Below are 27,658 nucleotides of genomic sequence, written 5' to 3' on the forward strand. Positions count from 1 at the left end.
GAAAGTGTAAAATGTGCTGTTAATATACACCGATCAGCCATTATGAGCACTGACAAGTGAAGTGGATAACACTGATTATCTCCTCATCATGGCACCTGTTAGTAGGTGGGATATATTAGGTAGCAAGTGAACATTTTGTCCTCAAAGTTGATGTGTTAGAAGCAGGAAAAATGGGCAAGTGTAAGGATTTGAGCGAGTTTGAAGAAGGGCCAAATTGTGATGGCTAGACGACTGGATCAGAGCATCTCCAAAACTGCAGCTCTTGTGGGGTATTCCCGGTCTGCAGTGGTCAGTATCTATCAAAAGTGGTCTAAGGAAGAAACAGTGGTGAACCGGCAACAAGGTCATGGGCATCCAAGGCTCACTGATGCACGGGGGGAGTGAAGTCTGGCCCGTGAGATCAGCAAGAAAGTGTTAATACTTCACAAGATAATATAATGTGATAAAACATGCTGCTCAATGTCTTGTAAGAACATGTACTGAACATGTACATGGAAAGGCAGTGATAACATCACTTTCGCATTTGTCAATATAATTCTTATCAACATTATTAATTTATGGCTCTCAGCTCAGTGATCATGTGTCTAATCTTTACCATTGCATACTGGGTGTAACATAAACATCTCATGGCTGCCTGTATAAGGACAAATGAATAAATGCACAAAGATGAACAAAGATAAGTAGACGGGCCCAGATGCTTTGTTCACTTACAGGCTCAGAGTCAACATTTGTTGCAGCCATGTGGAAGCAAGATACACATTAGCCAAGACCTAGCAGTAGGTGGTGCCTGAATTAAATGCAAGGAATAAAATCGAGGAGGAGGATGAGTGATAAAATGGCATTTTTAGCAACATACCCAGAATAGATGAAAGCAAAGCTAGTCGTTTATATTTGGATTGATTTGTCACAGAATTTCACTGACACACAGGCTTAATATAGGAACTGGCACACCGAGTCCACACAGGCAGGCTATGACCAATCAGAACCAGCTTGGAAACTGTTCAAACAATGCAGGTGGTCAGTGCTGAGATGAAAGAAAAGCCAGTATTAAATCACATCAAAGCTTTCTAGATCATATAGGTCCATTTATTTTTATAAAAGGAAACAGCTTGATCTGATTTTACACATATATTCTCCCACATTCCAAAACACACTCTTTCTTAATTAGACTGAATCAAAGTGAATAGAATGCATGCAGTTTTGCATTGCTCTCAGATGCCATCCTGCCGATAAATAATGCCAAAATTTCAACTGAACTCCAAAGAAAATGGGAGGTAAAGCGTCAGCATGCAGCACTCTACACATTTGCATAGTAAATGGTCGCCATTTATTCTTGATTACATAAATATCCATTTTATTACTAACAATCCTTGTGAATCTGCATCACATCAGCCATAGCAGAACAAATAAAATCTCTTTCAGGGGGGAACTTACCAGGGTAAAGATGGTTTTACTGGACTCATAAATGAGGGAAAAATAATTTGTCACCTCAATGAGTGAAATGTGTCTACATCGTTCAACATCATTATAAACTAAACCTATATCGATTATATCAAGACCATTAAATTAAACTACTCTATACTACTCTAAACTATGATTATGATTGTGGTGTCCAATTTAAGGCGTTGTCGTACTTCCTTGAAAAAAACATGATTTGGTGTAGCAGATGAAACAACAATATACACTGTGTGATATGACCTTGTAAATTTACAAAGTAAAACTGGAACTAAAAAATGAAAAAAATGTCACAACCTGACGGCACGATATTGTAAAGACCCTGAGCATTAGCTACAATACATAACAGACATACAATCACATATCAATTGAAACATTTAGAATGTATACATAAATAACTAAATAAGTGAAGTGTGTGTGTGTGTGTGTGTGGTGGGGACCCACTAAGTGTGGTGGATACATTTATACAGTGTATGAATCTAAATTTTAACACTTTCTATGAAGATCACAGTTAAAAAGCATGTACACATGTTCACCCACATACACACATCATTTCATAATCTACTCATAAGACATTATAAACCTCATTGTTATCTTTTATGAAAATGCATGACACTTTACAGCTATCTTTATAGTCATTGTCTCTACAGCTCCACATAATCTAAGCTTAAAAATGCATTATAACCACTGCTATAAAATGTAATGCAGGTTCGAAAATGATTCTAAAAATGCCTTATGAATGCAGGTTATGAATGTATTTCTTCTATGCCTTCATAGAAAGTGTTTTTTTCTTATATGACACAAAAATCAGACAGCGAAACAAGGTGTTAAGCACCATGGACTTGTTTGCGTTAATGTACTTCTTTCTTATTAACTTAATAAAAACAAATAAATATAAAACAAATACAGAGCCATCTCACTGAAACATATTGTGGATTATGTGTATAGATGGCTTGATTCAACATTCTTGTTTTGTTTTGTTTTTCTAATGAATGAAAAATGTGTCTGAATGGAAAGTATACTGTTCTTTCCTACACTATTCAGCAAAATGCCGGATGTAAACTAATGGGTTTTATAATGCTAAAGGCCTGGCAGAATGGGGCTGGCAGCAGTAGTACAGTAAGGACACTTTACTCAACTGCACTGCATTGAATTGGCTCAGGTTTGGAAACTGTTTTAGTGGATGTCGTCTTAGTGGATAAAGCTTTCAGTATAATCTGTCACTGTACAACTGAGAGCCTACCTGCATGTATATTGTTCAAAGACAACACACACCATAAAACAGGGGACACTCTTCCAAGCTAATATCTGATCTTAAAGAGCTCTGTGTCAACCTTGTGAACTGTATATTACTAGTACATTAGCACTGCAGTAAATAATGCTGCCCATGGCATAAGAAACTACAGCCACAAAACAGCCACTGCAGATAATACAAACATTTCCAGAAGTTCTAGGACACCATTTACCGACACTGAATATTTACCCTAATATTAATATTTACTTCTATATCAACGTTATCGGTGCATCCACATTTTAGATAATTGATTATAAATCTATGTATTGCTTCCTTAACTTACTCTATAGACAAATCTGACAGAATTAAGAGGGTAAACATACATTTTCGCTCATTACAAAATATCATTTTAATTCTATTTACATCTAGTTTTCTTGTTTTCTACCCATTTAAATCTTTGTTTTAACTCCATTTTACTTTAAAGACATACCCATTGTGTAATTGCATTACATAATGTACTATTACTATCAAATGAGACCACAGTCTTTTCTATGATACTAAAATAATATGTCTGTGTCAGGATGCTACACATGGCTCATTTTTCAGTATCCTGTTATCATTAAATCAATATAAATAATGGCATATCCCATTTTTTCCACCTTTTATGATATAGCAAGCAACAAAATTTTAATGTTTGAACTAGTAATGGCACAGAACATTACCCATCAGCCCTAGCATATCACACACTTGTCTCCTGTTGCGCCTAATTAGCACCCATTTTATACAACTGAGCAACTGAGCATTAAGGGCCTTGCTAAAGTTGAGGTTCTGGATTCAGTGTTTCTTTGTCAAGGTTTTGTCATGTCTGTATGTGTTTCCTGTATATGTTTTTTGTTTTCACACTAACTGTTTCTTGTAATAAACCAATTGCCACTGCATCTAGTCCCTAGAAACAGAAATGAAAGAGAATCCAGGTTGCATAAGTGTGCTCACTCTTTACCTAACACTATTTATGTTAAAGCAGATTTTGCTTGTCAAACAGCAGTCAGGCTTTTTGGGTAAGAGTCCATTATAGCACACTTTGATTTGGTACTTTTTATGGGGAAAATGCTCCAGATGTCTCAAAATGCAAGAGGATTCAGGTTGTATGTTTTCCAATGTGAGAAAAGGGCTTCCCTTAACCCACCCTACCCCATGGCAGACATATATGAAAGATTTTTGACGGAAGTCACCAGTACTTGTCAGATATTCCTGCAGCTCCTTTAAAAGGTCTCTTTGCAGCCTTTCTGATATGTTTTCTTTATGTCATTACTTCAGTGTTGGAGGGGCACCCTGTTCTTGGTAATGTCACTGTGTTCCATGGTACATTTAATGTTTAGGAAACACTTTTGTACCCTCTCCTGACTGATAGCTTTCAATAATGAGATTCTGTACATGCTTTGTAAGCTCTATGCCCGCCATGGCTTTGGCAGTTGGACAAAACCAAAGAAACGTTGAGAAAATCCTACAGAAACAGCTGATCTTTTTGGGGGGTTAATGAGAATGACTTAATTGCTGACACATGCATCATAATTAATTTTACACACGGGTTTAACTATGATTGGTTCATTCTGAGCAGAGCTACATGCCCCATTAGAAAAGTGTGTGCACTTATCCAATATCTTATTTTTTTTTTTCACTTTGATTTTGTTGCTTGCTATTTTACATTAAAAGTGGAAAAAGATCTGATATGTTGTATCTTGGTTTATTTTTTTATATACCAAAACACAGCAATTTAACAGGTGCATGTAGATTTTTATATCCATTAAATGTCCTGTTCCTTGCAGCTCTCCGAGTACTCTCAATCAAAACTGACACCACATGAACAAATGCCATACACTGGGATTGCTCTTAAATTGTGCGCTCTATTTCTAGTCATTATTAAATACGTGCAAAAGTGTTTTGGCATTGTGCCATATCCCTATCTTGACCTGAGCCACCCTGCTTCATCACCTGTCCCTGCAAATGCACAGAGAACTTACCTACAAGACACAGAATTCTTATGACCTGAATCCTTAGAGATGATTTACCGGAGGGACAGCATTTCATTTTTTGGCCATCCAGGCTCATACTTTCCCTTAGTGAGATATTTTGAAATGCAGAATACTGTATCTCAAATTTCTCTGACAAACATTTTACAGCCATATAATTCAAGCAAATGTGCCCCAATCTTTCCTCATTGGTGAGAACCAGTGCAAGAGGGAATACAAGGTACTATGCTTCAGAAAAGGACTCAGACGATGACAGTAGAGGGAGTAGAAGCTGAATTTAGGTTCTGTGGTGGGAGTCGTTGCTGTATCCCCCTGGAGAGCCACGGCTCCGGTGTGGTTTGTATGTGTCCTGGTATGGGTCGGTGTAATCCTCCTCCACCAGTGGCCATTGCTCCCGGCTCTTCTGTTGACGCTCAGTGTTGTGGTAGTTTTCAGTTGAAGTCATCAGACTGCGCCTCTCAATCGGAGAATGATCTCTGGAATGATTCTTGTTTCTATTTCTTTGGCTCTGCTGATAAAAATATAAAGACATTGTATTTGTGGTGTCTCATGCCGTTTGTTGCTAACCCAAATACCTCTGTTCTCTCAAACAGGAATTTAACCAACACAAATCTTCATTGTGAGAGGGTATTGTCTTATTCAGTGCCTAAATTTTAAAATGAGATTTTCAGGTTAAATATCTAACATTTTAGCAGTAAAATATCTTGCATTTTATTGTATTAGAGTAAAAATAAAACAAGTATATATAATCATGACGTGGACACGATGTGGTGTGCTGAGTTTTACTTACTTACTTATTTAGTTAAAGTTGGAGATCATTTAATGAGATAGGAGTTCATTTAAAATCAAACAGTATTTAAACTTTCAGAATTTTAAGGGTCTATTTGTTTCTGGCCACTGCTCAAAAATCTCTCTTTACTCTAACAAGGCAAGAAAAAACTGTAATCTTCTCTTGAAGTGTATTTCTTATCATTGCCACAATCCATGAGCTCTTGTTAAGTTTTTAACAGGCTTTTGACCAATTTCTGCCCAAGTGCTGACCTGCAGAGTGGAGATGGCTGTGGGGTAGGGTGCGAGAGCAGTGGAGCCCAGGTTGCGTCCGAGCAGAGGGTTGAGTGGAGTGCTCAGTGACGTGTGTGTTGCCCGCCAGTAGGCTTCCAGGTACTCAGCCAGATGTTCACATGCATCCTCTAGCTGGTTTTCATCCAAAATAATGTCAAACATTTCCTGGATGGGGTAAGGTATATTCAGATTTAGGACAACAAACCACAATCATGAATGTTAAAGAGGACTCTAGAAAAAGTACAATAACCCTAATATAGTTTGTGTGTGGATACTGACTGGAGGACACTGCGCCAATTTGTCTGCAGCCACTAACTGTACATTGAGGTGCTTGCTCTGTGATTTCCCACGTGATTTGATCAACCGCTGCAAGACCTGTCAGCATAGAGGAATCAGAGGGACGATAATTCATATTAATTAATGTTAACCAATAAACAGAATCAATTAATATAAACCTGTACTATCTTTATTGTTGATCCTACAAGTTTATAGCTGGCTAGCTATCAACAGCTTGATAAAAATATTACTAGTGTCACCCTTGGCCACGGCAATTGAACAAATCGCATGAACCAGAAGAGGGCAGCACCACATCAACTGCTATACTAAATGAACCAGATGATCCTTATTTTAGAAGTTTTATAAGATACAATCTGTCTTACACATTTTCTTACCTTAGGAGAAGACACTTTGACATGCACAATAATGGGTGCTAATGAGGTCTTAATGAGCTGGGCTGGGTGGTTGATCGTATCAGCATCCAGAACAACCAGCTGCAGAGATCTAGCCAGCTCGAAGATCCTCTCGATCTCACTCTGAACTTCCGCTATTGTAAAAAGAGGTATTTGTGATTAAAGATACAATTTAAATATTTAAATATGTTCCTCTGACATGCATTTGGGTGTTGGAACAATTTCGCAACAGTAACACTAACATGATTGTAGCATAGTACTGTGTGGTGTGTGTCAGGCACAGCAACTTTGCTGGGTCAAGAACAATCTCTCAAGTAAGAATATCAAGCCTGTAATGATGCTGTGGTAAGAAAGCAACCACTGGTGAGCATAGAAAATAATAGTCTTTTTACAAGGCTATAGAACAGGAATGTCTGATCTTCTTTGCAAAGGGCCGGTGAGGATACAGGGTTTATACCAATCAAGCAGGAGCCACACCTGATTCCACCTGTTTAATCAGTTGATATTGGATTTCAGTAGACTCTGGCGTAGCTTCTGCTTTGTTGGAATGAAAACCTGCACCCACTCTTTCTGGATAAGATTAGACACCCCGCCATAAAAGATTCTCTAGTCAAGGTGGACTAGCAAAGAAACTGTGTCTAATAATTTGGCCAATAAATGTATGCAGTGTTTAAAAACCACATAAATGCTGTTACAGACAATACTCTTGTAGCAGTACCACACACTACCATGTGATGTTCATTAGAACTGGTCTCGTTCTACTGATGGACATGGTAAAAAGGAGCTAAAAGCAAGTATGTAATAAAGTATACCTATTTTGATAGCTATTATTGATAGTTGCTTAAAACTAACGTTAAGCATAAAAAGCAAAGCCCAGAATCTATAAACATACCTAAATTTGATCTGGTGTTGGATCTTTCAATAATAGCTCTCTTGCTTGGGTTGTTGAGCACAGATCTCTTTGCTAGTGAGATGTCTGCTGTCACTCTTGTAATAGATATCCTGCATTTGATGAAACAAAGTCACACCATCAACAGGATGCTTGGAAAATGTCCCTCCTCCACAACACTGACATTAAACATGGCCTAGGACAAAATAACCTCTACTGTTAAGTAAAAGCCTCCTCACCTGCCATCAAACCTGTGTTTCAGGAAGTCAAAAAGTGCTTTCTGCATCATATCTGTCACCTGAGCACAAAGCCCATGGGAAAGTCAGAATGGAATGAGGAGAGATGAAAGAGAGAGAGAGAGAGAGACAGGCACGGGAAAGGAAAGGAAAACAATGAAAAGAAAGTTAATAGGCATGGAGTAGCTATAGAATAGTATTACAAAGTCAGATGAGAAGCAAAAACAGATCAAAAGTGATCCCTTTTATATTGAAAATACACTGATCTAAGTTCAAAGAATATAGTCTTTAACATGCAAGTTATCAAATCTTCCTTTTCACCTTGCCCCTGACCCCTGTCTGCATCCCTTACGGAGAACTAAAACATTAGTTCTAAAACACAAGTAAACGTCATACTAAAGAGAACTAAAATGCAAGCAGATGTCATACTATTGGAAAAGCTATCTTTACCATTTAGAGTATCATTATGCATTCAGTATTCAAGGTCATAAAATAAGAATAAAATAAAACATGGCTCTTACTGGTCAAATGTTCTATCCCCATGAAACCGGCTTTAGGGCAAAATGGCAGTCTATATTTACAGAGCCTGATAGCTAATTAATAATTAGTCAGTGTCATTGCTGTAATGAGAACGGTCCAACAATAATATCTGGCCAGCAGTTGTTCTGTGGAGGTCTATCATTACAGCACTAGATAGCCAATTAATAATCATTTCCGAAAATATGCAGGCTTGTCAAGAAATTTGGTGGCTATATCCAAGACAATTCTTATATCGTCTATATATAATATATAATATTATATATTGTATATAATACACAGTATGCTAAATATACTATTATTATTATATATACTATATACTATTATATATTATATTATTGTATAATAAAGAGCTATTATTGTAAAAGGTTTCGTACTGAAATTTGCCAGACACAAATATATTCTAGATATCAACGTACATGTCAAACATTAAATGCTATGTATGTCTGCATCAACATACTTTAACCAAACCCACATCTACCAATTTGCTTGATCACTGTGTAATATTGTATTACTTCTTTTCAAATGTGGGGGAAAATATTATTCATGAAAACACAATTTTTTGAGAATGGCATGCTGTTCTTTTAATTTTCTATATGTTTTAGGCCGTGTTTTGGAAAGCCTGACATCTAACGCTGTGTCATTGGTATATTCTTTGGTAAATTCAAATAAGAAAACATGTAAGAATGGCATCTATAGCACCCTCTGTTTCTCTTCCCTTTTGCTTCCCTCTTTGTCTTGCACTACGCTTTGTTCTCCTTTTCTATCTACCTTTATATTTAATGATCTTTAAATAACTGAGAAGTGAGATTGTCAGGATTGCTCTTATGATATGAGTGGCTTACTAAAGCAAATGTATTATTGTCACAGTGATATTGGGGACTGATTTTCTCTGCTTATAATTTCAAAACATGCTCTACTTTTGAGACTATGGCATGCTGTACCCAGAAGGTTGTTGCCTTGGCAACCCAATGTGGAGAAGATGATGGGTATTCAGTGAGGACCCAGGTTACCTCTCCCTCTGCGCTTAAAGAGAGACACTCTGCTCCTTCTGGGATCTCTTTAGCACATCTAAATATACACATGAAAATACACAACTCTCAAGGTATGATGCCTACCTCATATCCCTTTAATGAAGGACCAACCAAAACCACTGGCCTCATGGAGGGGACAACATCATATGGTGGAACATGCTCAGCCTACAAAATGACGCATAGTATCCAAATCAATTCAGTGAAACAAACATGTATTAATAATATACTGCATTTTATTACTAAAATGTAAACTGTTCATATGACCAAGGAAATGCCAAGGTAAAATCTATTTTACTAATTTTCCTGTCACAGATGCTGTCTTTCTTTAATAAAAAGCATTGCTTACCACTTTCTGTTTGGGTTTAGCTGTTGAGAAGAAATTAACAGCATTAGAATGGAGAACTGTAAAGATTTTTTTCTGTAACATTGCAACAAATAATCAGAATTACCTTACAGTCACCGGTATGCCCACTGTTCATAGTTATGTCCACTGTAAGAGCATGAATCCCAGCATGCACTGTGCTTACCTGCAGAAGGAGGATTAGTTTTAAATGTGCCTGACACCATCTCTCCAAGGCTGGAAGAGGAATTCCCACTGGACTTCCTGCAGGGTTCAGAACATTAAAGAAAATTAACATCCAGCAAGTGATTTTATGTCTAGCAATATTTATAATTATAATAATATTATATCAGAAATTATATCTTATAAGATCTTGAATTCTCAGTTCTGATTGGTCAGAAGGTTCAGGGCTCTGACTGTAGTGGCAGCTGCAAGATATATATAAATGCGTGCATTATAATATGTTGTTGTTTCCATAGTAACATAGATAGTGAATAGATAGTGTGGTGGATGCTCTGCATCAAAAAATCCAGTGTAATTGGTGATGAAGTTATCGGTAAGGAGACTTTTGGTAAACATTCAGGGAAGGATTCTCAGCACTCAGTAGTCTGGTTAAGCTTTTTTTCTTTACACTGGATGGCTTTGTGGTTTCCTGAAACATGACATCAACAGAGAGAAAATGTGCTGCTGATTATGCAATGGATGTTTACAGCTGCAATAACATAAGTGATAATTGGAACTAGTTTCACAGAATTTCTACAAGATTAGGTGTAACTACACATGGAAAGAAATACAAATGTATTTCTTTTTGTATAAATTTTTCAATATATACAAAATGTTAATGCTGACAAATTCCTGACGTGTAAAAGAAATACTACACTTCAGGATGTGCTGTTGTTGAAAAAAAAAAAAACAATTTCCAGGTCCAATTTCCAAAGTCTGCTTCACACTGGGCTCTTAATGAATAATAAGCCATGTGCAACATGATGTGAAATCAATTTTGACATTCTGTCCTCTACTTGACAACATTTGTTTAATCAAAGAATTGATTATGGTCCTCCAAAACTACCTGACCATAATCATTACAACCAAATTAAAATGATATTCTGGACATGACTGAATGCAAACACAACCAAATGTTTTAAATGAATGAATTTTCTTTGTGTGAAGAGGTGGTTTTAAAAAGCCTGCATTTAACCCAGTGTGATATCCTCTATATTATTACATTAAATCAAGATGAACGTAGCTTTTAGTTGAAGAGGTGAAGTATGACTAATGCATGATTTAGCACAGACACAGTGTATCGCTGATGTTGACAGGAAACTGTGTAAGCCAGGATCCAATTATGCAGTTCATGCATCATAACAATCAACACATTTTGAAGTTCTTTATTGTTTAATTGATATCGAAAAAACCTTGAATTTTTACAGGCGGAAACTTTAAACACTTTAGTATATAGTATATGATTATCTGATTTAAGTTGTCACTTCCCTGAACTGGAAGGTTTGCAGAATTATAGAAAAAAAAAAAATACACAGTGACCAGGCTGGCAACTGATGAACCTGATGTTACCTCAGGAACACTTTTGAAGAAGAACCTTACATGACTATCACAACCAAAATGCTCTTTTAGTGTTCTCTTGGCAGTAGCAAAGTTGGGTGTCAAGCCAAATATAAAGAAAAAATCAAGAAGGAAATATACATCATTTGGAAACGTCGATAAAACAATGGATCAAAGCTAGGTGCTTCACCAAGCAATAGACCGTTTCTGCACAATAAAATCCAAACAAACTCTCAGTAAAAGGCTAAAACAGAATTTTGTCTTAGTCAATACACCTCACTGGCCTCGTTTTGGTAGTATTAACAGTGGTGGCTCATATTAGAAGGTTGTTCGAATATCAAAACTTCCAGAGAGCTACTACTGGGTTCTTGAGTAAAGATCCTTAACCTTCAACCAGCCAGCTAGTGTATGCATGCCTGTGTTCTGTATACTACTTCAATCATTTTAAATAAATGTGTCTGTTATATAAATAATTGTAGACATACAAAATTAAGTACAAACTCCTTACATCCAAGGCACTCATCATGCACTCATCTTACCCATGGAAGCGTCCTCTTTTCTGCTCCTGCTGAAGGCGGATATTCTCCAGTTTTAAAGGGCTGGGGATGAAACCAATGTCACACCCCTCCTTTACCAGTCGCCCAATCCACCAATCATTGTTGTACTTCTGTGGAACATGTACAGAAGATTGGGGGGAAAAGTTACACTAAAATCATTAGAATTAAAGTTTTGTATTTCTGTCTTTATTTCATTATATTCTCTCAGCTTTACCTCTTTGATGTGGAGAAAGTCTTTAGTGTCAAAAGAAATGGCAGTTCCAGCAACAGGAACATCCTCATCCAGAGCACCACAGTAACTGACGTTTGTCTTCACAGCGAATGCCACTGCTTTGGCCTATAACACAGACAAATTATATTTTATTTTATAAATGTATTGATGTGAAGGAATATTAGTTTCAGACACTATTACATGTAGCAGAAAATAGCTCAAAATCCATATAGTGTATATGGTTGTGTGACCTTAGCCCTCTCCAGCTGCACCATGGCCTGCTGCTCTCTCTCCTGGCGGCCGCCCTGCTCTTCCTCCAGAGACACATCTGAGTCAGATGGCCTGCTCGTGTAGGAATCAGCTGAACCCTGCAAACATGATGACTCACGATTACAGTCACCTCACAATTCACACACCTCTGTAACACTTTCGAAAGTAAGTATAGCTACTGCACTCTGACTGATTTAGAAAGTGGTATGAATAACTACAAAAACTGAATATTAGTTTGTACGTTAATGATTTTTTAAAATTATTTTTGATAATGACAATCATTGAGTTTTGTCACCCAGTTAAGAAGACAGCTGTGAAAATGTTGAGACCTACTTTGGCTTTCCCATGTTAAACTCTATGTTGTATGGGTAAATGAAAAAGACAGGATAAGCAGCTTTGTCTGTCCTGTATATGAGATCTTCAGCCTTGCTGAATACATGTTTCTTTACTCAATGATAGAAAGCTACTGCAGGGAACAACAGCATAAAGCTTTGATCCTTTAATCAAAGCTAACACACTCCTTAAGGGCTGATCGAGCCACTCAGTCAGGTCTGTAAAACACAGACCTCCTTCTCACAAGCCTCCTTCTACAGCAGGAATAAATGCAACTAATCATGTTTCCATTTTTAATACTTCGAAAAACTCATCAGTGGACAGACAGAATTACTCACCATGACAAATGGCAACAGTCATGAAATACTGATGTCTATGTTTATCACCTCACTCACAGACAAGCAGGAAAAAAAAAAACAGTTGAGTAAGCAGATCATCCAGAAGAGTTTAATCAGAAATATGGGTACCACCATAAATATCAGTACAAGAGAGCAAAACTGGGTGACACTAGCTATGGGGGCAGGTATAGAGCCCAGCTCATCAGTATACAGTAGTCTGCAGTAAAAAGTGTACCATAAACTGTTGGTCCTGGATTTCACATTTCTTCCTTTAGGGTCAGTCAGATTGTAGGAGTATGTACAGGCAGTGTTAATGGCAGGGTTGGTGCTTGATTTTGGGGTTCCTTCTGAGGGCCATTGTGTGGAATTTGTCCTCCGGGACTGGGAACACTGTCCCTAAGATTGTCAGATAGGGAGCAATTTCTAAACCAGACTGTGATTATACTGGTGAGAATACTATTCAATGATGCACCTGTAAGAGTTATTAATAATGTCATATAACATGCCATACTTTTTAAGTCCTGAGTCACATGATTCGTTGTTGGGTCTTCTTGGCCATATCCTCTTCGATGATACTAAACAATTAATCTCTCTAGTTCCATTTCACCTGTGAAAAGTGGTGGTAGTAGTGATAGACTGTTGTCTCAGCATCATGCTACTGATCCGACGAGACCTGTTTTTACCAGCTGTCTGATCATTCCCAATGATTAGCCCAATGATGGTAGAATCATCAGCAATGATGATTACACTTCATAGCTAATATTTCATATGCTAGAGGTTTATTTATCCTGAAAGTTATTGCCTACCTGTCAATGTTCAGTACCTAGTTGCAGAGGATGGGTATTAGATGTCAGAGGTAGAGTGTTTCAGTCAATTTTTGTGGAATTATTATATTGAATAATGTAATCCATATAATAAATGATTAAAATTTCCGTATAGCTGTCCTTGATCTGTGAGAGAGTCTAGAGCTAGAGTCTCTTTTTTTTCTAAACAGGTCATACCTGACCTTCTATTAATCATGAGTGTTTAGATTTGGGTCTCTCCTGATGCACTTTTGGGCACTAAATTCTCAAAGCAGGTACTGATGTAACTGAGCACTCCTGTGGCATACGTAGATTTAAACACAGTCCAATTCCAGATTTACTTATCTGGAGTTTGCTGGAAGATGTTAATGTCACCATTCTAACACCATAATCATAATAACATATACAAGCCCCTCCAAAAGTATTGGAACAGCAAGGTCAGATTGTGTTTTGTTCTGTTTTTCTATAGCACTATACACTGAAGACTTTTGGGTTTGGGATCAAAACAGGTATATGCGACAGTAGATTAATTTCCTGATATTTATAGCGAGATGTGTTCGACAACTTAAAGCATGGCACCTTTAGTAGCAGACCATCCAATCTTTAGCTGAGCAAAACTATTGGAACAGGCAGACTAAATGTAAATAGGTTGCATATTCCTTGCTTCCTACACAACTGCATCAAGCCAGTGACCCATTGACATCCACGAACTGTTGCAATCTTCTTTTGTGATGATTTTCAAGGCTTAGTACAACAGCAAGTTGTTTTTAGAGGGGACTGTATATCGCCTTATACAGTGTTTTAATGTCCTTGGTAATGCTCTAAACAAGTGTATCCTGTTTTTCCATCTCTTTCCTTGAATTGTGTGCATATGTGCGTGTTTGGGGGTAAGACTGATGAATCAGTATGGTTTCATTATTATCAAAAGAATTGCAAGCCCAGTCCACACACTCTTATCAACAGCTAATTAGCTCCAGGAAGACAGCTCCTGGATGAGTTTGGAAGCTTGAGGAAAAGAGGGACACAAGAAAGAAAAGGGAGACAGACATTCATAGACAAGATACAGGAAGAGTGAAAAGGACAGAGTGAGAGAACTATTATGAACTGTTCATGATAAATGTAGATAATCATCAGTCTTCTTTTAATTAAAAGTACCACACTTACAGTCTCCAATTAGCATAATTAGACTAAATTACTTAGGATTCATTCTCTAATGAACCTCCAACAAGGCTAAAATTTGCATCTGATTGTACTCGATATCACAAGTCATGGAACGCCCAGCTCAGCAAGGTCCTATTACCAGTGTTACATTGAAATATTTAGTGGTTTGTCTATTGACAGGCACTGCTGAAGCTCATGATAATACCAAAATCTACTTTGTCATCACCTCATTGTCATTCCCTCCGTCCTCACTCTATTATCTCTCCTTATATATACCCTACAGGTCTCTCTTTGTATAGCAACATGTGCATTTTCATCTCATTAGTAAATGAACTAAAACTGTTGGCAAAGCAAGAGTCTTAGGGGACCATTGTGGTAGGTGTTAAGGTATAAATAATTAATAATCATTAATATTCTACTAGTGTAGGATGACATAACATATTACATAGTGACAGAAGTGACATAACATATTACATAGTGACATAATAAATTATGTTGAAGATTCTAGCACCTTGCACACAGTATGCCCACATACTTCCTGGTCTTAATATTATCAGATTCAATCTGGTTAAGAATAAATAGGAGATCTAAAGCATACTAAGGTTTTGGCCTAGCTATGGATAAACCCCAGAAGCTGATTACTTATTTAAAATGATTTTTATCTACCCCTTGAAGCATATCAGAAATTGATTTCCCCAATTCCTACTTCGTGCACTCGGCAGCAAAGTCAGAATCAGACATTTATTAAAAAATTTCACATCAACTTCCCAGTCCCTTCATGAAATAATTAACACAGAAAAATCCAGTTTTAAGTGCTTAAACACAAGCTGCAGTGAGTTTTTTCAGAGGTCTTAATGGTAAAGGCTGACAGTGGAGTTAATTATTATGGGTTCAGACTTGCAACAGCATGGCCAGCCTATCAGCTTAGTGTTCACAGAATGTGCTGTCAGCCGAGCTCTCCACTTTGGAACGCTACACTCAATGGGCAGCTGGGTTTCTTCCACTGTGGTGCCAACTCAGCGCTACTGTGGGATGGATGGAAAGTAATGGAGAGTAGAGCATGGCTCAATATTTACCCAACAGATGACAGCACAGTCTCTGTACAAACGGCTGCCAGTATGTGTCCCCAGCTTGGGGCACCATCTACTATACATACAGTCTAATAGCACAAAGTGTTCAGAGCCGGTCAATAATATAATACAGTATGGGTTAATAAAAAATCTGCATGACAGTCACAACATATTCCTCTATTCAGTTTTAGCCTTAACACCATGTTCATATCCTGTAAGGACCTATAATGAGGCGGGACCCCAGTAAAGCAGAGATTAAAATCCTTTTTACTACATGGTATATCTTTTGAAATGGCATCAGTTCAAGCATACTGTGCATATACACATACATTAGGAGATCAGATCAGCCTATAAAATTATACTGCAATATACAGTAGGTTGCTATGTAATAAAGGCTGTTGCATTTGAAGTACACAGTATGGCGGTATGTTCTAATGACTCACTGCATCATCCTACTATTACCACTTGTAAAGTGTATGAAATTATACTCGTGATGATCTTGATGATCTCTGACTAACCATCAATTTATCCTAATAGGCTGTCATAAACATAATATCTAGTGGTGATATAAGATAAGAGAACTAATATCTAATATCTGTCAGAAGATTGACAATGATGCTGTTAGGGCTGAGCAATGAATTACATCACAAGATCTCATCAATGGCATAATAAAAATGATGCATGGCAAACTGTTACACCATACACATACACACACACACACACACTTAATGGCGGCTGCATTTGTGATTTCTAATTTGGTAAGAGTTTCAAGTCTATGATGCCTTGCTGCTCCTGGAGATCCTTCTGTCCTGCCTTGTTTTATTATTATTATTATTATTATTATTATTATTATTATTATTTCATTATGTGTAATTTAGACTTCGGACAATGCATGCTAAGTCAATCTACTTTTAGTCTCTACTCAGAAACCTTTTTTTCAGTAATTAATCCACACCACTGACTTTTAGTACACCCAAGACTAAATTTGTCTTGCGCATTCAGAATCATTCATGATGATGTGTTATGGATGTGTAAGCAAAACAAGCTGCAAAATGTCACACACACTGCACATGAAAACTGTACTGTAATCTCCCTACACAACTCACTGATAAGGCTGAATCCACAGACTGGGCTAGAAAGAATTGAGTCTCAGCATCCTACAATTCTCCCTACCATTCGGTGTATTTTTCTTATGACCACTTGTAGTACTCCACTTTAAGACATATGTTTAGCAAAAGAAACATAATCCAATGTGAATGACAAAATCCAAAACTTACATTAATTACTTATGCCCTATGTTTGTTTTATAACCTAAAAAACCATTGCTGGTTGTTAGGAGAGCATTTTATGTACACTATGTAAATCACTATAAGATTACTGTCAATGGTACCACATAGAAACCATTTGTTGTGTTAGTTGTGGATGCTCTTCCTTTGATAGCCTTAGGACTGCAATTACTATGAACAGTTCTGCACTCGACTCTCCATCATCAAACACTTTATAACAGCACAATAGATTTTAAGATAAAAACAACAGTTCTCTAGGCTTTACGCCATTCTGGAGTGGCAAAATTTTTGGTGGGGGGTTGATAATATTATTACCCACATTGAGCTCCAAATTACTCACAAAGTGGCAAGTGCACTTTGAGATCACACAACGTGTCCTCCAACTCAGATACTGTCTGTTGGATGGGCCTTCACCCTCTGTTCGGATTACACTCTGACAGCAGGGCTATGCATGACAGAGGGCGTGGTCAAGTATCAAGTTTGTGAATGGAGAGTGGAATCATGAGCGTGAGTGGAAAGGATGAGTTTGAACCTGTGGATGATTAACTAAGAAAGGCTCTATGTCATATCATTAAATATAAGGTAGTTACAATTCTGATTATACAGGAGTATTGAATCCCATATGTACATACGAAGGCATTAGGAAAAAATGTTTAATCCATAACATTACCAACATTAAACAATATTAAAACCACTGTAAACCACATACCCACCTGCCTACACACACACTATTTTCTGACCATGTTAGGAATATAGAAGTAGGGACTTAGGAGTGTAAGATCACACACTCAGCTTATCTCACCAAATGCCAGCTGGGGCTCCGCTCTGTCCCAAACTTGATATCAGTGTGAGAGCCAGTACTACAAGCACTTAGTGTCTACTACATGTCTGGATATTTGCCCCACCATTCCTTGAAACTACCATGAATCCAGAATGGATATAAATAAATCTGTAACATTTAGCGTAATTTTCTTCTGTTTTAACAAGGCACCATGTGCAATGTGCTTCAGATTGGTATAATAACAAAATTATGTAGAGCTACATTAGGCCTTGTTGTCAAAATAGAGATAAAGTAGCATTATCATGGCAAGATAATAAAGAAAAATAATGCATATAAGGAATAGAGATTGTGCAGTGATTCACTGCTCAATTACATTTTAGGTTTATAGTCCACAACAGAAAAAAGCAAGCACAATTAGTGATTAACAGAGCATGGGGCTAAGAGAAGATTGGCCTGACTCCAGCTGGCAGCTAAACTGTACCTACATTATAAATTTACTAATTAGATCCTGTACGTCTTTTCCAGAAGATGTCTTAATGTTATACAGTAGTTAGTTCTGACAGTGCAGCCTGACTGTTTGAAAAGCTCTCTAGCTGTGCTGTTATATGTGTCATGTCTTAAACTCTGTGAGTTAGATTTGGAAGAATCATATGACAATAAGGTAGCCATGTTTTTATTCACGATATTTTTCATTTTTAAAGGCAGACGTCTCTTTTATGGCATCTTCTTATAGAAGAACATGCCATTGTCATATTTCATTCTTGGCGTAATCCTGCAGCCTCTTGTGTTTGCCTCCAATTTATGGCTTTCATGCTGAACTATAGTGCCAAAGTTTGTGGATAACAGACCAATGACACCAATTTGTGCTTTGTTACTATCCTATTCCACATTTATTCCCACACCAGTTCCAGTTTCCCCTTTATTTCCATGAAGGGAACTTGTAATGCTACAGCATACGAAGACATCCTGGACAAATGTGTGCTTCCAACATTATGGCAGCATTTTGGGTAAGGCTTACATATGGGTCAGATGTCTACAAACATTTAGTGATATTGTGTACTTAAGCCTCACTGAACAAAATCCAGGAAACCTCACAAATGTGTGACCTAATGAACAGAACTAATGGACAAAACTTCAAGTAGTGTAGATGAGTCAGACTGGATGTGCTGCTTTTAGCTTTGGTGCCACTATCTAATGATAAGAATGCAAACCTGCACTCAGTGAGAATGTCTAAATACATTGTGGGCATGTGGTAAATGTCATTATTCAGTGAAACTACCATAATGGTTAGCTTTACATAAAAGGAAGTGGTTTTCCTGTTTGTTGTTCACAAGAATATTTTTCAGGGGTTATCGCTTAAAGCAAAAGAGCACCGAAACTCTGTCACAGATACTGTATATAATCCAATTAGTGTGCACTAGCTAAATCATAAGCGCAAGCAAAGTTTTAAATCTTACAGGCTCATATTTATTTATTTATATATTGGGTGTATCTGTCATTTACCTGTAGATCCCAAGGCGGATTTCACAAAAGGGGTTAATAATAAAACAATCAACTAATCCTCTGAGCCTAATAATAGGGGTAATATGCTTTCAGGCTTAATTGATTGGGGAAGTAATGTAACATTCTTCAGTTTCCCTTTACAAACTCAAGCTGAATGAGAAAATCGGTGCAATGCATGCCACCTTCATAAAAATTAACTTTCTATTTAAAAACATACATAATGAAGCATGGTTGTAGGCAATAATGTGAGTGATAGCCTTGAAAATCCACTCAGTAATGCAAAACCACAACAGACATGCTGTGTACTGAGTGGCTGTTCAGTGACATGGAATAACAGGCTGCTGTTTCAGTGCCCTCCCCCAGGTCCCTCATTACACACAGCCTCCAAGGAAGAGAGAATACATTTCATGGAGAAAATGAGCAGGTGTCACTGACACACACTCACAAAACGCACAAGTCTCGTTCTGCTGTCCGCTTGCACAGCTATATCTGGATGCTGCATGTCTTCAGCTACCTTTGTGTATGTATGTGTTGATTGATTTACTGTATATAAAGCCACCAAACACTCTGAACCTGGAACTCACTAATTGCAAGCAGCATGGACCCATGAGTCTTCCTCTTACTTACCGCCTCCGAGTCTTCAAAGCCATGCAGGTACAAATTGTCATACATGGAGGTCTGATATCCCCAAAAGTGTTTCTTGTTTGAAAGGTTAATGGGCGGAATTGCAATTCCTCGTCCCAGCTGAAAGACCACCAAAGCAAGGATGCCAGAAAGATGGAAAGATCTCAGTCTTCTTCCCAAAACCTGCTCAGACGTTTTCCAAAAACCTCACTTAGATGTTTTCATGAGCATCAGGTTTTATCCTTCACATCATATAAAGCAAACAGTATCTCCCAAGAGGCGGCAGGGAGCTCGCATTTTATCAGCCTTGCACATACAGTGCAGGAGAGTGGAGCTTTTCTCAAATCACAGGCTGATGACAATGCAGGGGGAGGAGGGGGGGGGGGTGTTAGTTGCTGATTGGCTGGCACCAGCTCCAGTCACATTGGCCAAGTGCTCTCTCTTCCCTTGATGGTGAATAATAGGGATAGAAAAGGGAAAGGGTCTCCAACCATCCTCACTTAAGCCACTGGAGCCTATTTCCTGATTTTTTTCCCCCTTAACCTTTCTATTTTTTGCATCTCTCTCCTCCCTCGTCTTGGCACTCCCACCTTTTCTTTATATTCTCTGTCTCAGGGTCTTGCTGAGATATGATGCAAGGACACACCTCAAAATATATCATTTTCTCAAAAGCAGAAAAAAATGACTTTATTCCAACCACCATTAATACTAGTAGTATCTTGTGGGAGACGCATGTGGTGAAAAAGAAAATGGAAGCGTAACCTATTATTGAACCATGTTTTGTGTTACTGCTAATGCCACTGTTTGTGTAGAATGTTTTACTAATTATTTGCAATTATTTTTATGGTCCCTTTGTGTTGAGCAATGATATAAAACCTGACCTGGCACTGAAATAATAATCTATGCCAACATATCAGTGGGGAGTCCTAGAAATGTGTATTCAGTTAATCTTCATTTAAACACACACATAGACGTCTATCTATCTATCTATCTATCTATCTATCTATCTATCTATCTTTCTATCTATCTATCTATCTATCTATCTATCTATCTATCTATCTATCTATCTATCTATCCTTTCTCTCTCTCCATACACACACATATATATATATATATATATATATATATATATATATATATATATATATATATATATATATATATATATATATATATATATATATATGTATATAAATGAAGTATAGTATTATATGAAGTATTGTTCTATAGCGAGGATCAAACCATGGCCATTTTCCTCTGACCTCACTTATCAACGAGACGTTTCCACCCACAGAACGTCGTTCACTCAATGTTTTTTGTTTGCACCATTCTGTGTAAACTCCAGAGACTGTTTTGTTTGTTTAATATCTTACTAACACAGTAATATAATATTCCCTACATTATATGTACAAACAACAAAAAAGAAGTGCTTGTGCAGAGGAAAAAATGTTCTATAATCTCAATATCTTATTCATATTCATAATTTAATTTTGTGATATAAAGGTAGGTTATACTCATGTCATATAATTATGACTAAATAATCTGCTGGGATCCACTGCTGATAATTACTGCATCACACTCTGGAGGGTATGAGGACAGTGGAACACAGCAGCCCTCTAATGTTCAACAGAGAAAGTGCATCTTTAATATTTCTTCAGGAACATAGCGTATCAGGTTAATTCAAGGATCACCTATTTTGAAAAGGGTTTTTCTTCCACAAACAACACTGGTGGATGAAATTAAACTTAAACGGCAAGAAACTTTTACATAAATGATTTGTTTGGTTGCTGAACCTACTTTACTTTTAGTGGGCACCTGTTAGTGGGTGGGATATATTAGGCAGCAAGTGAACATTTTGTCCTCAAAGTTGATGTGTTAGAAGCAGGACAAATGGGCAAGCGTAAGAGTGAGATTTGAGGTGTTGACTTGGCCTTCAAATTTCCCAGATCTCAATACAATCGAGCATCTGTGAGATGTGCTGAACAAAGTCCAATCCATGGAGGCCAAACCTCGCTACCACAGCACACCTTCAGGGATCTAGTGGAGTCCATGCATCAGTGGATCAGGGCTGTTTTGGCAGCAAAAGAGGGAGCAACACAATATAAGGCAGGTGGTCATAATGTTATGGCTGATCAGTGTATACCACATTTACCTGGTTTGTTCTGCTTCTTGTGCATATTAACAAACCACAGCCATGAAAATAAGTGGTTACAAACCTAATCTACATGTCAATTTGCTGAACAATATAGCATATAGAATTATAATCGACATTGCTGATAATCTCAATCTCAAAGTGTTTTCAGTGCTAGCTGATATAAATAATGAATACAAAATAAAATGAAAGCAAATTATTGAACATACAGTAGACTTGTGCACTTGCAGAAACAGCGAGTTGTTTTGTTTAAGTACTAAAAGTCTGATGTTTATAATTTAAGGTTACTTACATTTTAGTAGCTGATAAAAATTACATTCAAACCCATTGACTGACATGTACAAAATTATGCTGTCTGGACAAAAATGTCACACACTCTAATAATTTGTTCGATTGCCTTTTGCTTTGATTATAGCGTGCATTCACAGTGGTAATCCTGGTACTGTCATCTTGGAATATTCCTGTGCCATCAGGGAAGAAAAATCCATTGATGGGAAAACCTGGTCATTCGGCATATTCAGGTAGTCAGCTGACATAATTTTTTTGGCAGATAATTTTGCCTAACTGAGACCTGACCAACTAAAGCAGCCCCAGATAATAACACTGCCCCCACAGTGTACAGTAGACACTAGGCATGATGTGTGCATCACTTTATCCGCCTCTCTTCTTACCCTGATGCGCCCATCACTCTAGAACAGGGTACATCTGGACTCATCAGTTCACATGACCTTTTTCACTTGCTCCAGAGTCCAATCTTTATGCTTTCTAGCAAACTGAAGCCCTTTTTTCAGTCTAATCCCAATCCCTTGAGTTCTCTTCACATTGTTCATATGGAAATGCTCTTTCTTTATTAAACATAGTTGTGAATAGTGTGAATGGCTTGCAATAGTGTTTTATTGTTGATTTTTTTTCTAACAATTTTGATTTCACCAAAGGTTTAAGTTATCTCTGATCTCGATCATTCAAGATTTTGCATGTACCTGTAAGTCTGTAAGTTTCATCTTATTTACAATGAACAGACATTAAGAAAAGATTTTAAGGCTTCTATATTATTATGGCTACTACCATATTACACACACACACACACACACACACATACACACATATATATATATATATATATATATATGGCTAAAATTAATTACCCGTTAAAAACTGAAGTTATGAAAATGTTTTCTCTGATGATTTGGGGTGTAGAGCATGCTGTGTAACAAAAATGTTACTTACAAAGACCTACTGAAAAATAAATAAAAATCTATATTTGAGACAAGACCAAGATAGAATGAAAAAAAAATGTGAAAAACTGTCCTTGTCAATTATAGAGTTGTGACTGTACATCAGTGAAGATCTGACTAGTTTCCATGGCTGCAGCTCAGTGCCTGAGTCATATTCCTTTACTGAGGTATTCATCTGCGTCACCATGGGGCCATGCAACACTTTTGTAACAATTATACGAGTGGGCTTAAGTTTATAGAAAAAAGGACTAAACATACTGTGACATTATCACACAGTTTGAACAAATTACATACAATATTTGAGTCATTTGTTTTTTGGTATCAACCATAGGTTTGTTCAAATAAAACTAAACCATGAAACCCAACAAAAAACTCATCTGCAAAGTCGAATGATTAATGTTTGCAGATGGAGTGCCCTGTTTTGACTTCACTGCTAAAATAAAACTTGCAAGCTATTCAAAAATGTAAGTTCTCAAGGTGCTAAGGGACCAATATATCACACACACTGTCAAACTCCTGTGTTAAACAGATGTGCTGTATTAACCAAAGAAATGCCACGTATTAGTACATAAAAATAAATTCCTGATTAGGATAAATCAATTTGAACTAACGAACAAACAAGTATATTAATCCACAGAACATAAGCATCAAATGTTGTACAGTTAAGATGTACAAATGAACATCTTTTTATCCGAAGTAGCCTTTCTTCTGTACCCATGGGAACTGATGTGTTCACTATGGCAGGCACATCATATCATAATGACTTTACAACACAAGAACATTTGCATTTGTCAAAGAGATGCATAGAGATCTTTTAAAAGCCGCCTGCCTTTCATGAAAGATGCATGAGGGATGGTGAACTCAGAGGCTGCTGTAGCTAGGCAAACTGACACACACATTAAGGCTATTATTTCCCTCAGGAGCACTTCAAACTCTATCAGCTAAACGCTAACCAGTGTTAATGCAACTGAGACAGTAACACATTTTACGCTAATCAAACTCTGAATCCAATCTTCAGTTGTTCAAATATCACAGAGGTATAATAGGAATGTATAAACCATAACCTATGGGTTTACAGCTGCCTCTGAAAAAGCAACTGAGTGGCTTTTCATTTTAATCCAGAAAAGTCAACTTCCTGGTAGTCAAGCATTAATATGAACATCAGTATTCAAAAGCTATACAGGAAGTGTTAATTATTCACAACTACATGGCTGAATAAAGGATAAATATTTCTTTTTTTATTTAGCATTTATGTTTTAGTAGAAAAGTCCAAAGAAAAATCTACTATAAAGTTTTCTTGAGTGTTAGACCAGTTACTAGAGTGTATTACACTTTCTAAGTGCACTCACCTTGCACACAATCCTACGCTACATTCAGTAGAAAATGAAAACAATAACCTACACACCAATTATTTGGCCACTGCAGTGCTTCTTTGATATTTTTCATACGTGTCAGTAATTATTCTAAGATTTAAAGCATGTTTGACTAATAAACACACACACATACATGAGAGAGAGAGAGAGATAGATAGATAGATAGATAGGATAATAAAGCCTTGTCAATCCTGTTTCATAGTCTGATGGCTAAAACTGTGAGGCTCAGGAGGAGCTTCTTCCCTCAGGCCAACAGATTCCTCAATATGGACATGTCCATCTTACAAATCCCTATGAATCCATAAAGACACTGTCACTCTATTGACCCTCTGCACACTGCACTTTTTACTGTTACTACATGTAGCACATCTGCATATAAATATTCTATTTCTTTTATAAGATTTCTTACTATTTCTATTCATTCTTATTTTTTATTTATTTATTTTTTTGTTTATTTATTGCATTTATATGCACAGTCTTAGGAGGAGCAGCTGGGTTTTCATTTCAAATAGGTCAGTGCAATGCATTTATTGCTAAAGAGAAGCTTTTCAGTAACCATAATTTCATGCCATTGTTTTATCATTTTTAATCATTCATCTTCAGTTCGGAGACAGTTGTGGCTGACCTAAAGCCTATCCCATGAAAAATTTGGGAGCAAGGCAGGAATATACTCTGCATGATATGCTAGGCCATAACAGTGCACTGGATACACACATTCACACTAGGGACAATTCACCAACTGGCACATTTTTAGGAGGAAGGACAAACACAGAGAACCCAGAGTAAACCCACACTGACAACCCCAGTTCAAAATCCAGCTGTGGACCCTGGAGCAGTGGGGAAGTTTTGCCACCGTGCTTCTATTTAATATTTTCGATCTTTAATGTGATTAAGCACATTCATCTCTTAGGTTGAGGCTGCTTGAACCCAGGAAAAAATAAATAAATAAATAAATAAATAATTTAAAAAAACAGGAATTTACTCATTCTTTTTTGATACTGCCAATAAAACCTTCTAGCTAGGGCTCTCTGTACTCTGACATCTTGCTTGGTAGTTTAAATCTCATTAAATAATAATTAGTAGATCTTTAGCATATAGTGGAATTCTCAGGTTAAATATTCTTACCTGTCGGAGGATGAAGCTGGTGGAAGTAGTGCTGCCATCGGACCTCTTGAGACGGCTGCGGCGGGAATATGTGCCTCTGTTGATCTGCAGCAGGAACACAGGCCATTCATCACACTCGCTAGTTTAGGTATAACAAGGGCACCTTCACACATACCCCCCCCTTTCCCATCACACACACACATGCACATGCACACATACACAGCATACACACATACACACTAACATATCCACATACCATACACATACACACACAAATGAACACACACGGCCCTACAAATTCTAGCACAAATGTTGCTGAAACATGCTGCTACTCAATAATATATTTTGTATTTCATAAGCAGTATAAAAAGTACAAAGAGGAGATTATTTCCATTATGTACATTTGCAGCGAAGCCAAATACTGACTTCTACTAAAGGCTCTAGTAAAGCATTAATGCATTTTATTACCTCAAATGCAGAGCAATACAAGTTGCTGTTTTTTTAGTAACTAGGGTGTTAGATAACAATGTGCCAAATAGATGCAAAAGCTTATGAAAAATGTGTCACATTGTCTCCACGGAGTTGGACGCTGCAGTGGCACACAGACACCAGGAAGATGTCTCTACATGGATAAACTGTCCTTCAGAGTGACTGCCTGCAGTGTTATCAAATGCAGTCTGCTCAGACTACACAATACACACGCACATGCAAATGAATATACACTAATATTATTATTATTAAACATAGTTATTATCCAACAAGCTATATTGATGGATGTGTTTGTTGTTATTTTTCTGGTGGTACCTTTAGTGTACCTTTAATAAGTATCTTCAACTTAGAAAGGTGAATACAGTGCACCTTTAAAGCTTTACTTTAAAACTAATTTTTAGTTCATTTTACGCAATATGCAATATGCTTTCCAGGTAAAAGATACATAAAGGCACAAGAGATTATGAGTTCCACCCCATTGACAAAGAAAGCTACGATTTTTGCCTGAGAGTGTGGATGGATGGAGGAATTGATTAATTCTTTCAGAAAAGAATGAATGATTGAATATTAATAAGCTTAAGATTTAAATCCAGAAAGAAAAGATATTGTCTTTCCAGCTTGCTTCATATATCCTTAAACGTGAAAAACATCTTAACACACACACACACCCACCCACACACACACACACACACTTTCTCTCTCTCTCTCTCTCTCTCTCTCTCTCTCTCTCCATTAAGGAATTTAAATAGTAGCTTTCATAATCTTGTACTGTAAACAACAGCTAGAAATGTATAACTTTTCCAAAAGATAACATGAATGCACATCTGGACGAAACTAAGCATGAGTCCACCCCGGAGATTCTGGAGACGTTTCGGAAAGCATCAACACTTCTAATCTCAAAACTGTACACACAAAGCAGGTTTATAAATGTATCCACCCCCACACAGCAGTCCATACAGTCTGTCCCTCGCCGTTCCTGCTTACCTGAAAGACGGCTTTAGAAGCTCCGTCGTTTGTCCTGTGTCGAGTGTAGATGTGTCGGGACATTTGGGCCAGTTCATCGCTCCATGGAGGCGGCTGTCTTTCTCTGCCACTGCGCTCATACTGAGGAGAGAGATGCACGCTGGCCTCCAGCTTCACCTGCGGCTTTACGGAGCTTTAGACAAAGAAAGAGAGAGAGAGAGAGAGAGAGAGAGAGAGAAGCCCAGCTACTGCGTGCGCTTCCTGTTACACTGAGCGTGAGCTCCAGCTGTGTGTGTACGGTTGCGCGCGCTCGCCCCTATAGCGCGCAATGAGCTCCTG

General features: G+C 37.4%; 1 protein-coding gene across 4 annotated transcripts; it reads right to left on the reverse strand.

The window, feature by feature from the left end:
* Positions 1-77: 77 nt before the first annotated feature.
* Positions 78-27,615, reverse strand: cacnb4a (calcium channel, voltage-dependent, beta 4a subunit). 4 transcript variants are annotated; one of them, XM_058393548.1, is made up of 14 exons: positions 27,341-27,615; positions 25,889-25,972; positions 12,086-12,202; positions 11,838-11,960; positions 11,606-11,733; positions 9,694-9,770; positions 9,513-9,532; positions 9,251-9,331; positions 7,599-7,657; positions 7,363-7,472; positions 6,453-6,604; positions 6,061-6,156; positions 5,761-5,946; positions 78-5,227 (listed from the first exon to the last, which is right to left on the reverse strand). In XM_058393548.1, exons 1-14 carry the CDS (start codon positions 27,401-27,403, stop codon positions 4,997-4,999), a joined length of 1,527 nt encoding a protein of 508 aa, XP_058249531.1. In that variant the 5' UTR covers positions 27,404-27,615; the 3' UTR covers positions 78-4,996. The 4 variants fall into 4 exon arrangements, with proteins under 4 accessions (XP_058249531.1, XP_058249530.1, XP_058249534.1 ...); XM_058393547.1 differs by having other exon boundaries at positions 78-5,230; XM_058393551.1 differs by lacking the exons at positions 25,889-25,972; positions 27,341-27,615 and adding an exon at positions 20,007-20,332.
* Between the last annotated feature and the right edge of the window lie 43 nt (positions 27,616-27,658).

The sequence above is a fragment of the Hemibagrus wyckioides genome, linkage group LG06 (genome assembly GCF_019097595.1).
Source record: "Hemibagrus wyckioides isolate EC202008001 linkage group LG06, SWU_Hwy_1.0, whole genome shotgun sequence".
NCBI lineage: Eukaryota > Metazoa > Chordata > Actinopteri > Siluriformes > Bagridae > Hemibagrus > Hemibagrus wyckioides.

What these genes read in the sequence shown, in the direction of transcription:
- cacnb4a (XM_058393547.1), bottom strand. Translation starts at nt 27,403, where the DNA reads ATGTCCCGACACATCTACACTCGACACAGGACAAACGACGGAGCTTCT. An exon ending in CTAAACCCAAACAGAAAGTG is followed by an intron (nt 9,332 to 9,512) that starts GTAAGCAATGCT and finishes GTCATTTTGTAG; the next exon opens with GCTGAGCATGTTCCACCATA. An exon ending in TCAAAGTGTCTTCTCCTAAG is followed by an intron (nt 6,157 to 6,452) that starts GTAAGAAAATGT and finishes CTATGCTGACAG; the next exon opens with GTCTTGCAGCGGTTGATCAA.